The sequence below is a fragment of the Urocitellus parryii genome, chromosome 8 (genome assembly GCF_045843805.1).
Source record: "Urocitellus parryii isolate mUroPar1 chromosome 8, mUroPar1.hap1, whole genome shotgun sequence".
NCBI lineage: Eukaryota > Metazoa > Chordata > Mammalia > Rodentia > Sciuridae > Urocitellus > Urocitellus parryii.
In genome coordinates this window covers 11483474-11497709 of record NC_135538.1, presented here as the reverse complement: position 1 = coordinate 11497709, position 14236 = coordinate 11483474, and the positions used below count along the sequence as shown (strand labels likewise).

Genomic DNA, 14236 nt, shown 5'->3' with positions numbered 1-14236 from the left:
AGATCTGGGAACAGTGTGCCCATGGAGGGAAAGAGGCCAAGGCCCTGAAAGCAAGAAAATATCAAGAGGACTAGCTCTCCACAAATGGGTACATCCAGAGAATGTGGAAAACAGACACAGTGGAATACTATTCAGTCTTAAAAAATGAAATTTCCTTATTTGTGACAACATGGATCAGACTGGAGGACATTCTATTAAATTAAATATTTATCAATTTCAATATATTTTGTAATATATGTGTATTACATATATGTCATTACAGTTAGGGGGGTATGTTCACAAGGTCTGTATTGTATAACAAGGTGACTGTAGTTGATACAGATGATATGTTGAAATCGTGAGAACTGCAAAAGAGTGGATGTTAGGTGCTTTTATCACAAACATGTTGACTCTGTGAGGCAATACAACTGACGATTAGCTAGATTTAACATAATGTGTAGCTCTCTCTCTTCCTCTAGATCTATCTATCTGCACACATAATGCATATGTACTTAAAAAATTGTGTGGTATGTAATAGATATATATCTATATAGGTAATTTTATCCATCAATTGAAACACAATCATAAAAAAGAAAGAAGATTGGAAGGGCTAAATCAATGAAGGGATGGGAGGTGGAGCAGAGAGCTCAGGGAGACCCCAGGGGACCAGATCATGCAGGACTTGGTTCTGGACCATGCACTCCATAGACAGAAAGCACATTCAGACAGAAAAGCTACTGAGAAGTACACACTGAGCGCTTACTGGAGGATGGCTTAATGGCTAGCTGGTTGGCAAAGGGAAGGGTGGCCGACAGACCAAAGAGCCGCTGCACACAGCACAGAAACCAGGCTATGAAGGTACCATCTTGAGGGTATCCATCCTGGCAATGTAGGGGAGGGCAGGGCTAGGAAGCTGTCAGACTCCTCTGCATGTGTTTTTATTCCTGATTTTAGGCATTTGCACTGCATCCTGAACCTTATAATTCTGTTCTGTTTCCCAGTTTCCATCCTATAAAAGCAGTCTTAGCTGAAGAATGAGGCGATGTCACCTGATTTGGGGCTCTGGCCTGAGCAGGTGGTGATCATGCCAGGCTTGATATTATGTTAAAGTGAACCAAACATATATCTTCTTTAGTACTGACATTTGAAATGGAGGATGCAACTTTTCTTACCAATTGGACAGAAACAAACCCAGTGGGACATACTTGGTTCTCTAAACCATGGGAAGGGGACTGAAAACTAATTAGATTCCATGCCTTAAGTTATAATGGCACTTAGTCTGTCACCAAGAAATATGTAAATTAAATAATCTAAAGAACTCATTGCATCAGAATTCATTTTTTTAAAAAAGTTATTTTATCTTTCCTCTGTTCCCTCCGTGGGTCAGATGCTGTTCTAGGCAGCAGAGAAGCAAAGAGGAAAGACAGTGTGCTGCCCTCAGAAACTTCATTCTAAGCGTTGTGGATATTTTCTACCCAGGTTCCTAGGTAGCATTGCTGTTCCTCGAGGATGGCAGAATTAGGAATATCCTTTGAAATACCAAATTCTTTCAAAATATTTTTATCATCTTTTTTATTTTTGTATCCCTGTTTCTCTAGGGCCCTAAACATGCATTTAGGTGCAGGATTTGGGTGCAGCAGAACCAGGCCTTCTGCCGTTGTTTACTACAAAGAGCTAAGAAGCTGTAACTTACAGTGGGACTTCTGTCATATGCTTGGGACTTTTTGAATAGGGTGGTATTGTGGATTGAATTGTGTCCCCTTGTTGATATACTGAATATGAGAATGTGTCTGTATTTGGAAATAGGACTGCAGAGGTAAAGAATCAAATTTAGACGACACCAGGTGGGAGCAGTGTAGGCCCTGAAATCCAATAGACTGGAACACAGCCTCCTTCTTCCAAAGACCAACCTTCACAAATATCTGAAAAGCTCAAACTGTGATAAAAAAAAAAATAGTTCACAGAGTTGTCTCACCCATGGCAGGTTGTATGTAATTAGCCAAGAGATGCTTTTGGAACTGGGAAAGCAAACTGTTCCTTCTTCCTGGATCATTGCCTACTGGGCAATGTTGAACATTTGTTTTTTTACAGAAATCTACTTGCTTCTCCTGGAAATCTTCTAAATGACACTTTTTAATGTAGATTCTCAAATTTTAAAAAAATGGACTCAAACTTACAACCTGGCTTAAAGAGACTGCTGAATTTGGTAGCATGTTGATGCTTTAAAAATTCTTTACTGTGCAGTATTATGACTTAGACATAAAAGAGACATTGGCTCTAACCTTGGCAGGCTGTGGGGCTCCATGAGGGCCTGTCCCTCTGCACCAAAGGCCTTAAATAAAGCTCCCGTCCAGTCTCCGGCTACCCGGATATGCACACTGAAGAAGTCCTCCTGGGGGGCAGAGGTGAGGGTGAAGGGGTGCCATTCCAGAGGGGATATGGACGGGCACTGGATCAAGATGTACTGCCCTGGTGCCATTTTAAAGCCGCGTTTTTTCATGTGAAGTTCTAGGACTGCAGACGGGTGACTTACCACCTAAAATAGAGCAAGACCGTAGACAGTTGTTAGCTGTTTTATTCAGGTGAAGTCAATAAGAAAAGGGCTTTCATTTCATGAAAGTTTTCAAAATTTTAAATCGGCCGTTTTAAAGATATAAATTTCAATGATACCACTGCTTTCTGGGTTTGAACTTGAGCAGAGTGAAGTTCGTTCTTCACCGTGCTGTAGCTGGCATTTGGGTAGCTTCATCCAGGTGTAACTTCATGCCCGGCACATGACTCTGTGTCTCAAGTGACCAGGCATCCCCCAGCACAGTTATCCAGTTTGAAGAAATATCAGCAAGTATAATCTGCATATCATTTAACTGTGCTTCAAGTTATTAAAATGCTCACAGCATTATTTCCATGCTTTTAAAAATCTAGGAAGAGTCTATTACCTTTGTCAATGACCTATAGGAATAAAACTGGATCTTTCTTCATGCTGAATGAGAAACAACCTTCCAGCTCTGAAATATTTATTTGTTAGGTCTTCTTTTGTTTTGACTAAACCTTGTCAAGTATCCTACCAGTATCCTGAGTTTTAGATGCCAAAAAGCATTGCACAAGGACTCAGGACCTTCAGTGAGAATCTATAACTCATTGCTTATTCAAGGAAAGAGCACATTTTCTACTTTGGATTTCCATCTTGTCTTTTCAAAAATCTCTCTAGGTGTTTTTTTTTTTTTTTTTTTTTTTCTGGCAAGAGGCATAAAGGAACAAAACCTAGTATCTAGACCCTGGGACAGTACTTTTCCATTAAGAAGAACATCTCAGTCTTTTACTCATTAGTTCTAGTTCTCTCCCTTCCAATGTTTGTTCTGATGCTGCGGTTAAATGGTCTCCCTAGTAACCGCTCTAGGTTTCCACCAGTTTTACAGCCTGGCTTTTGATGCAGCCTGACATCCTTTGGTGCTTTAACATAACAACAGCAACATTGAAACAGCTTAAAGCAGGAACAGGAGGCAATTTCTATATCTCTGCTTTCTTGAAGACTGTGAAGGGGATGTAGTATTCTGTTAAAGTTATACTAGCAGAGTGCTATAAGTTCTGTTAGCAGAGAATTTTTTTAGGCATTTAAAAAACTAGGGATGGTAAAGATATTTATAAAGCAACATCAAGGTGAAGGCTTTCTCTCTAGGCTTTACCTAGCACTATCATTAATTCGGTGGTTCCTATTTTATCCTAAACTCATTTCTATACTTAAAAGCTCAAGTCCATCAACTAATTGATGCACTTGAAAGTCTGAACTTAGAGATAATATGAAGATGGCCAGTGCATGCATATGTAAATAAATATTATTTATATCTTCAGAAGAACTGGTAAATTAAAAAAGAGGAAGAGGATTAATATTTGGGAATGGTATTGCATTCAGAAATTCCTATACTTTTTCCTGATCAAAATGAAAACAAAAGTTTTTATTTTACTAATTATAAAAGGAATATATTCTGGTATTAAAAAATTAAGCAATCTAAAATTAATACAAAGAGCCCTCACTTAAAAATCTACTATCCTAAAGTAAGCACTATTACATTTTGTTGATATTTGTATATTTAGATTTATCACTTTTTTTGGCAAGAAAAGGCATGGAAAACTTACCATATAAAATCAAATGTATACATAATCAGTTTTATGATTATTATATGGTAAATTAATCAGTTCTCCATTGAAATTTTGTATATTACTTACACATTTCACTATGATGAAGAATGTTGCAGTGGGGAAAAAAAAACACTTAGGGTTGGGGTAGAGTGCTTTATACTTTGTCTCCTGGACAAGATTATTGGTCTCTTTCTATCTTGCTCTGCATAAAGAGTTGTGAGCCAGGATACTAAGACTGGGAACACTACCAAGGTGCACTCCACTCACCGGGGCAGAGCACTGTATAGGTCCTTCCTCTTTATTTTGAACCACCTGGTGCCCCTTCTTACCCTGAAGCTTCCATTTCCCTGTCCACTGCTCAGCAGTCCCAGGTGGGAGTGTACAGGCTTGAAAATGTTTATATGTTATTTGTATGTTTGCAAAATCTGTGTCTTTATATGGTGCATGAAGTTATTCTAGTGGAATACATACTCAACCCTTCTGTCTTCCCCACCTAGAGAGAGACTGGAATAAGGAGAAATAAGGCAATTCCAGTGCTGTACTATAAACCTTTATTGGAATTCTGCATACCAGTCTGGAGCCCTGATCCCTGTCTTCAGTAAAATTAGTCACACTAAAAGATGCTCAGGATATAAGCAATTATTAGAACAGAAGATGAGCCTCTAAATTACAGATAGTTCTGCAATAAAAATGGCAAATTAAAAACTTGGGCTAATAAAAAATTTTCATCTACACTCAGGCCTTTATTCAGACATAAAGCTCCACGCATACCTTGGTAATGACAACTTCTTGTTGAGATCGCCAGAACCTAATTATTCTTTCACATGCATACAAGACCACAGGGCCCAAAACCCATTTCCAAGCCTGCAGAGAGCAGAGAGAAAGAGAAAGGAAATGAAAACAGAATCCAAATATTTTCAATTTGAACCAAATCAATATATAATATGATGGGTTAGACATTTTCCTTTAACTTTGGCCCTGTTATCAACAACAAAGATGTCTCCCTGTATTAAATACTATAGCATTTAATTATTCCTTGAGGTCTACAAGCTTATTTAAGAGATTAAACTCTCCTATATTGGTTTTTATGCTTACTTAATCAATGATGTCTTTATGTAATTAGAAATAATTGAATTTGCAAAGAAATAAGGAAGCAGATTGATGTTTATGTTACATATGATAGGGTCATAAATGCTCCCAAACTCAGCCAAAGTCAAAGGCTTACAAAGCAGCATTACTCAGCCAACACAGGACATGAAAAATTAAATGAAAAATCTCAAATAGTAATTCGAACATTGCATTACTACTATGGGGTCTATCTGAATATAACACACACACACACACACACACACACACACACACACACACCCCACACACAAACCAATGTCCTCTGGAATAAAATATGAAGCTAGTTTCTTAGCCTCTTAAATTTTAGGTATAGAATCAGAACAAAAGAGTCATCAGTTTCTGGAGACCCAGGACAGTGAACATTCTGAATAAATCAGATACTCTGTTAACCTTTCATGAGCATAGTCTGCATTATAGATGATCGATTTACCAGCAGGCTATTCGGGTACTAGGTTTTGTGCACAACACAGTGTCTTCACCTAAGAAAGGGAAAGGAATGGGATCTTAAAATTGATGAAGGCTTGTATTAGGTTGGAAATGGAGTCATCCCATGAGACATATGATATTGTCTTTTACAGTAGAGAACTTAAAGCTCCATAAGACCAAACAACCATCCAAGGTCATCAGGCAATAAGATGTCCATTCAAAATGTGAACTCAGATGTGCCTAACCATCTGCCTCTTCAAGCATCTACCATGTAATGAAGATGAAAACAGGCTTCTTTCTATCCAACACTACAAATGGTCCTGAGGCTTGCTCTACAAAACATTAGAAACCAACCCATGAACTCATTGAATTTCAAGATGTTAAGGTTCTTATAAATCTAGCCCAATTCTTTTGTAAAAGAAGAAAATTCAGGGTCCCTGGGAATGGGAAGGAGTCACCTAAGGAGGCAGAGCCAGACCTCAAGCCTTGGAAAATGACCTCATGTTTCCTCTTTGGTACTCTAAATCCGTACCCCTACATATGATAGGGTCATAAATGCTCCCAAACTCAGCCAAAGTCAAGAAAAGCAGCATTACTCAGCATTACTCTCTTGGGAGCAGGAAGGGCCTTGCTTTCTTTTGAACTCAAGGGTTCTCTAAACCCTCAACAATGCACTCATTAATGACTCACTATTTACTTATCAGTTATTCTACTCTGTCTCTTGGGTTGACATATCACAAACTCTTTAGCATTATTTTACCTCTTTTGAGTTATCTTTCTTGTTGGATTTCTTTCTTTCTTTTTTGGTTATTTCTGGCTCTGTCTGCATGGTGTCTCTTCTCTCCTGCACCAACCCTATTGGCTGTTTTCCTGGTGGCCTCTTGTGTGCCTCATAAAGGATGCAGGTATGTAGGTAACAGAGCAATTTGACCCACTTATTCTTTTCTGCCCCCGTGGGGTTCAGCAACATGTTCAGATTAGCAGAGAGAACAAAACTCTTTGTCCACCTGGACTGGGGGCAGGTGGGAAAGATGATCAGGACAAGGCAAGAGATAGGAAGTGGCAGAAGGACAGGTTTGAATGGAGGAAATACAACCTTGGGTTCCTTATGCTTGAGTGAACCAGGAAGTGCTTACAGAACAGCTTTGGGTATTTACAGAAATTGCAAGAATGCAATTCTCTCTATGTGGGGTTAGAAAGGTATTTGGAAAATACACATTCTTTATGTATTTGTACAGATAATCTTCTATACACGTTTTAGAATGTTTAGACTCACATCCATCACTTGGGTAGTGTCAAATTAACCACAGTCTCTGATATTTCCAAGGTGATGAAATGGGAGGGGTTATTTTTCCTTTAATGATTAGTCAGGAAGGAGAATGCAAGCTATCAATCCATCTCATTACTAGTAAAGACACTGCTCTGGGAGGAGATAGCCCAGTTTCCTTCCCAGTGAGACTCCTGGAACCCCTGGAAGTGAAAGAGCCAGGATGAGATGCAGCCAGAGAAGAGCCTTAGGGGACTGGCTGGCCTTGGTGACCAGGACAGGCAAAGCAGAGTGAAGACAGGGGGGCCCACACTCCTGAGCCAGAGGGATGGATGGTGAGGTGGCGCCTGCTCTGCGCTTGGAACTACACCTCCCCATCCTGTGCCTCGGGCTTTATGATGCTCAAATTTTCTGTTTCATAAAACAGGGAATGGTTGGAGAATTTTTTTTTAAATCTAAGCTCCCTCAAAGCTTTGGCTTTATTCACAGAGATAAATGTGATGCTGAGGTTATGTACTTGTACACAGCATCAGAGACCTGACCAATAGATCTTGGGGAAAGGTCAGAGATCCAAGCAATCGTTGAGGGGCGCAGAGAAGAAAAGTCACAGCCACAGGGTCAGGATCTCCGGTTCCATGATGTAGCTTTGCTGGGAATGTCCTTCGTGACCATAGGGGACACCATAGGGGAGACCATAGGGGAGAAAAGGAAACTCCTTGGACCCCAATTTTTCCCCATCTATGAAATAAAGGAGCAGAATTATGCAGCATCTGAGTTTCTTTAATGTTAAAATACTGTGTGGATTCTCAGCATTATTTTTTCCTTCTTCGGAAATACTCAGAAAGTCATGGTACAGTGAGTATTTTATGATAGAAATAAAACTATGTTGATTTAAAAGCAGCAGTAATGAAACTTGTTTCCTCCGCTTTCACTCCTGGTTTTTCATTCCTACCAGAAAATAAGAACATGCTGGCTTTGATTTTATTTTATGTGTGTGTTTATGAATAGCCTCTTTTTCTAGACAATAAGATCTCCCGGGGCAGGAACCACAGCTCTGATTCCTGTGTCTGGTGAAATGCAAGCACTCAAGAGCCACGTGTAAAAGTTGCCTGAATTAACTCCCCCTCACCACTAATATCATTCCCTCGTAATTAAAAAAGTCCACCTGAAGATTATTACTGGTTGATATTGTGGTTAAATGAAGTGAGGTGCTTCCTGGGCTAAGGAGGACCAGGCATTTTTTGATACGGGATGGCATGAGCCGTCCTGGAATCTGGAGTCCCCTTGTGCAGGTAGTTTGGGGTAGAAAGGAGGGTCAGACACATGGGAGGGGAGTGCCAGGTGTAACTGAGGGAATTAAAGGAATGTACAAAGCATTCTTTGTCCCCACGTAGGGATCGGTGTACCACAGAAGGTGAACTGGCAAATACTCTACTGATAAAAACACTGTGAGAACCCACTGAAATAAGAGAGGAAAAAAGAAAGAAATGGAGTCTTGCAAAGACTGGGTAAGGCATGGTGCAGTGAAGCACAGGAGCCCTTCCTTGTCCTTGGGATGACTTTCGGATTCAGTCTCTGAGACATCAGAGAGAATATTGTACCGTTCAGCCAAGCGGTAATTGCACAGCCCACACACACTTTGAATCAGGATCCATTAAAAGTAATGGGAAAGAGTGACACCCTGAGTTTGGGTGTGCAAGGAGGTGTAGCAGGGGAGAGTTAAGGGAGAGATGGTAAGTTCCCCCCTCTTAATGATAATTAATGTCAGCATACACTGCTGGGAGCAGGCCCTGGTCTGCATTCATGAGGTGTGGGAGAGTATTGATTTTTTTATGGAGATGCTGTAGCTGAAAATTTTAGAGAGGCATTCATGTTCCTCATTAATATGCAGGCTGAATCGTGGCTACTGAGAGTTGAGTTTAAGACAGAGACAATCTATACTGGCCATTAAAAGAACCACAGTCTAACGGGCACATCTATTTCAGTTGTCTCAGTTTTAAACATTCCTCCCAGTAGTTTTACCCTTAAAACCTGGTGCTTAATTTAATATTTTGAGGGTTTAACAAAAAGCTATTATTTATATTCTTCTGATGTTGATGACTTAATTTCCTAAATCCCCATCATTCGCATATTAGTATATTCTGTTTATGCTACCTATTTTTGGACACTTGTTTCCTCCTAGTTTTAATCTACTGGCTTTAATTATTTTCCCTCATGCATCACCCAGCTGTCCCAAAGGTTTGCACCATTTTAAGACCCTGGATGTGACCAAATAGGATTATTATTTCTATTTACTTATGCTACCAACTATAATGACTGCAACACACTCAGAAATCTTACTTTGGAGATCTATGGACATTATCATCTACTCAAATTAATTAAGTCTATTCTTGGATAACAGTGCTATCATTTCATCCATGAGAGCCTAATTAGAAAAAGAAGGAAATGCATTGGACGCCCCAATTTTTCAATCCCAAAAGCTGTAGGAAGGAAGAAATAAAGGAAGGGAGCAAGGAAGAAAGCAAGCAGGCAACCTTATAAAGAGGGTTTGGTTCTCACTTGGCCGAAGCAATCCGAGGTTGAGAAGTGATGCTGTTAATTCTCAGAGTGGAGAAGGCAGCTATGCAGGGGGACAGGCAGCCCAGGAAGCAGGAGGGCAGAAGGTAGTTAGGCACACGCTCACTCCTCCAGAGCCGTTACTGTGCTATTATGGATCCCCACAATGTCTGACATCCATATTTAAATATAAGTAGAAGAACACATTTCAAAGCCGAACAGAGTGCTTTTGGCAGTAAACCTCTTTTAAAATTATCCTTAACTGGATTTCTCCATTAGTACACTTAATAAAGAGTGGGCTTTCTCTAGTGGTGACATGGGCTGTTCTTTTTTTCAGGCATATAAAAGCTCTAGTTATCTTAACTGTGGGGACAGTTATTTTTAAAAGCTCCTGGGTTCATTCTTACCGAAGGTTCCTTGCCAGAAAATTGAGGCACAGGGCACAGGGCAGTCGCCCGCCATTCAGCATAGCGGTCTCTACAGAAGGTGACATTGTGCAGCAAGAGACTCTCCGGAGTTTGACCTCGAATAATTTGACTTATTAAAAAAAAAAAAAAGCACACACACACAAATGTCAAACTGATTTTGTGCAGTTTTGTTATACCACAAGATTCAAGTATTTTACAGCAGGTTCTGGATCAACAATTCTATTGCTTAAAATTTGGGCTGTCACTCATTTTCCTCAGCATCTTTAAAAATAGGCATTTAAAAAGCTTTGGATAACTTTGAAGATCCCAGAAAAGAAGTGCCCCTCTGTGGTATCCTGTGCTAAATTGAAAGTGTCTATATTAGAGAATTCATAATGAAGGAAATTGTTTGAACACATCCTTTTGTAGACTGTTGAATTTAATTAGGTTTCATCTCGTCCTGATTGCTGATTTGGGCTAATTGGCTAACTTTGTACTATTGGGTTCTTTTGCAGATTGATTTAACTTCTACCCTTCTTAGTTTGTTTCTGAGAGCTTAGAACTTTTCAAGTAAAGAAGCCAAAAGAAGTGCCCTGAATAATGGTTCTTTTTCCCCCCAGTGAGCACTAGCAGGCTTAGTGTATGACAGGGTCAAAATAGGTCACTATGAAGTATGTCTTTGAGACTGTATTGATAAATTTAAGAGTACAAAGTGAAGGCAGCCTTCATGAATGAAGCGCTGGATGAAGAGTCCTGTAATTCTGTTCTATTATATTTGTCACAAATGTACTACCAAGTGACCTTTGACAGACTGCTTTGGTTCTAGCTCCTGGGGTCACACACTGGCGTACTGACAGTGAAAAGCACCAGACTCTGAGGTCACATAATTTGGGGGTTGTGTAGTGCCTCAGTGTTTATGAATAAGATGCACCGATTTATTTTACCAATAAAAAATAGACTCTTGGACTGAGAGATTTTAGTATGTCACACAAATCCATGTCCTGGACAGCCTTTGGCATGACAAGGCATGGGAGGAGGAAGCAATAATGCCTCTGGAAAGAGCTTGGGGTCAGTTAGAACTGATGTGTTGGTCTCTGTCTGGGTCTGTTTTACGGACGTCATCCAAACCTGATAGCACACCTTGATGATGTGTGATGTGTTGATGAGCAAAGCTTTGGTCTCCAGGTGCAAATGATGTCCAGACATAGCAAGGGTGAACACCGAATGGGAGCCAGAAGAGGGGCACTGTGAATGTCACCGCATCCATTGCCAGGCCTGAGACAATGTTTCCTAGACTAGGCCCCAGAGGGTTCTACAAATGAAGTTATCTTTAACATTTAAAAAATGTCTTTGAACATCTCCATCTATGCCATCCCATAATAGGTAGATTAGTGGGCTTTAACACATTCCAGTAATCCTACTTTTACTTGGCATTTTGTATAGAATTTGCAAATCACTTCTGCTGTAAACAGTAGCTGTAGAACACTTCAAGCTGAGAAGATTAAATGAAGCCCTTATCCCCAAATAAGCCTTTCAACTAGGTAAAAATGACTAAAAAATTTCATCTTGAAATGTTATTTGGATCTCAAAAAAGTATCTCCAATGAAACACTGCCCACTGAAGTCCACTGCTTCTACAGTGCCCCAGGGTGTGGACCAGGGAACACGGGTTAGAGGGGTGACTTCTGGGAAGAGGATTTCTACACACCCACGGATATGGATAGAAAGAGCCTCCCAAGGTGCCGCGGGGGTAAGAGCTGGGCATGGGAAGAAGGCAGAATTGACATCTCTGGATGGAACACTGGGCCACACCCTCCACTCTGTCTGCCCTAAGTACAAATAAATAGGAAGGCTGAGATGGGCACACTCCCAAGAGCCAACGGCAGACCCTTTAAAGCTGAAACAAAATAGAAAGTCTTTCACCTGTTACCGGCATAAAAAGGAAGGTTGACCAGGATATAAGGATTAGCAGTGGGAAGGGCACTCTGTTAGTGTAAAATACACCCCCAGGGGTACCCCTCCTTGCATAATGTGCGCACAGTGTGTGCACAATGTGTGCACGTCAGACAAGCAGCTGGACTCGGCAGCTTGCAATGAGGCAGAGGCAGCGTGAAAGTGTCCCCCCTTTGAGAAGTGGGGCCTGGGCAGGAAGGAGCATCTCCTATAGGGAGGGAGTTTGGAGGGGACAGCTGACTTGCTAAGGTGCGAATCTAAAAGAGCTGTCTCGGGGACCCGAGGGGACCACCGAGTCGCCAAGGCGCTGCGCTCCCAGGCCAGGCGGGTGGGGTGGCGCACCTGCTCTTCTGCGTCTGCGCAGAAGCTGAGCCCTTGGGGTCCAGCCCCTCGTGTGCTTCTCTGCAGGGGCACAGGCGGGAGAAACCGGAGTGAAAGAAGGTGTTCAGCTAGTCGGGACCCGAGGAAGAGCCAAGAGGTGTTTGCACCACCACCCGCCCTGTGTTTCTGGAGGATGAAGGTAAGCCTTAAAAAATCCAGGGTCCGTTCGTTCTTCAAGGGCTTCTTAAAAGTAGGGGGTTGTGGCTCCGGGGTAGAGCACTTGCCTACCATGTGTGAGGCCCTGGGTTTGATTCTCAGCACCACATATAAATAAATAAATTAAATTAAGGCCCATCAACAGCTAAAAAATATTTTAAAAATAGAGGTTTAATTCCCTAAGGATTGGTGCCCTAGGTCTGACTCTGCCATTCATTCACCTGGGACCTTGAGTGCCACTGGACTCCTCCTCCTTATGAAAGGGGACACCCTCACCTTTTCTACTTTCAAGATTGTCGTCAGGGTCAAATTGATCCTGCAGATGGATATCCAATGGGGGAAAAACACCAGTCGATGAAATGAATAAAAAGGGCAAGCTCATTTGTAGACAGCAATTAGTGAATTCAGGTCATTAAGGAACTGACACGTACAGGTGGGTACATGGTGCACCCTGGAATACTTCAGGTGCTGGTCCAGCTTCTCCGTGAGGGTCAACACTCTGCAGGTGCTGAATGCCAGAATAAATCTCATAGGATGTCTGTGCAAAGAGGTATCTGAGAGGTCACATGGGGAAACTAAGACTCAGAAAACTCAAAACACTTGTGCCCAGTCACTCTGCTAAATAGGGGTAGAGTTGATCTCTGGAGCCCAGGTCTGGCTGGTCATCTCAAACACTCTGTGATCTCCTGCACACCGGTCTGCCTAGTTGATGGATTTGGCTAAGCAGAAGTGAAATCCAGATGTCAAAAAATATATCTCCTGACTAATCCCACATAAATTGGATTGCAGAAACAGGTACAGAATGAAACATAGATCTGCTGTCACCCAGCATTCATTAGAATTTCTGAATCTTATAAACATGTCAAGACTCACTAACCGAGTGAGCTTGGAAAAATAAATAAAATACTTCTCTACCTAGGTGACTTATTTTCAGTATCACAAAGAGAAATTTGCCACAGTGGGCATGCATTTTCACACTTAATAGGTGTCCTGTTGTCACCGCACATCGTGTTCCTTTATTAGAAGGACTTTCGAAGATTTTGACATTCATGGAGATAATCATCTGAACATGCTGAACATAACTTGGACTTACCCTGCCCCGTGGACAGCCAGGCTGATGAAGAAGATGGTGAAAAGATGGTGCGTGTACCAGAACAGCTCATAGGAGAACTGCCTGATGAACTCTGTTGAAGAGGTCATGACCAAGACCAAAGCCAGAGAGAGCACCAGGCCCGTAACGCCTGCTACTGTCGACAGCAGCTCAGTGATTGTGTTCTAACAGAAACGGATGCCACGACATTAATATCTCATACACTTTGTAGTTTTTAGAATCAGCACTTAAAGGTCCAAGCAAAGAGCCATTCACAATGTTTTGCTTAGAAGCCTATTAGCTGGAGAAGATCTGGGAACAACTCAAGAAATGAGTTCCCTCACCCTTCCTTCTTCCCCTGTGCTTAGCTCGAATTTTATGAAGTGCCATGTCATTAACTACATTTTTTCCCATTTATATACATTAATTTTCATGTCCAACTTATTGTATTGGGTAGACATTAGCATAAAATATAAGGAGAGCATTTTAAGATATAATATAGCAAGTCAATCCATGTTGTTAAGTTTTTAATTTTTAAAATAAAAAATGTGGATCACCATGCTTAATTGCATTTTAACATTAATAAACACATTTTTTTTTGAGAAGTCCCTTAGGGGCATTCCTAATACAGCAGCTGCACACTCTGTTCCCCTGGTAGTTCTTCCTAGCTCTTGCTTTTTAATTGGAAAGACCATGACTTGCATTTCTTTCACGCCACCTTAGGGGGCCTGAAATAAGGCTTGGTAAATCCTAGGTG

At 41.1% G+C, this 14236-nt stretch overlaps 1 protein-coding gene across 1 annotated transcript in view; it reads right to left on the bottom strand.

Annotated features, from left to right (window-relative positions):
* The window catches only part of Nox3 (NADPH oxidase 3), a 53686-nt gene that overhangs the window by 27176 nt on the left and 12274 nt on the right, over positions 1–14236 (bottom strand). The window contains exons 6-9 of the mRNA XM_026393841.2: positions 13483–13664; positions 9901–10030; positions 4888–4980; positions 2262–2515 (exon numbers count right to left, since the gene is read on the bottom strand). Of these exons, the coding sequence (XP_026249626.1) occupies positions 2262–2515; positions 4888–4980; positions 9901–10030; positions 13483–13664 (659 nt within the window). The remainder of the gene's footprint in view (positions 1–2261; positions 2516–4887; positions 4981–9900; positions 10031–13482; positions 13665–14236) is intronic.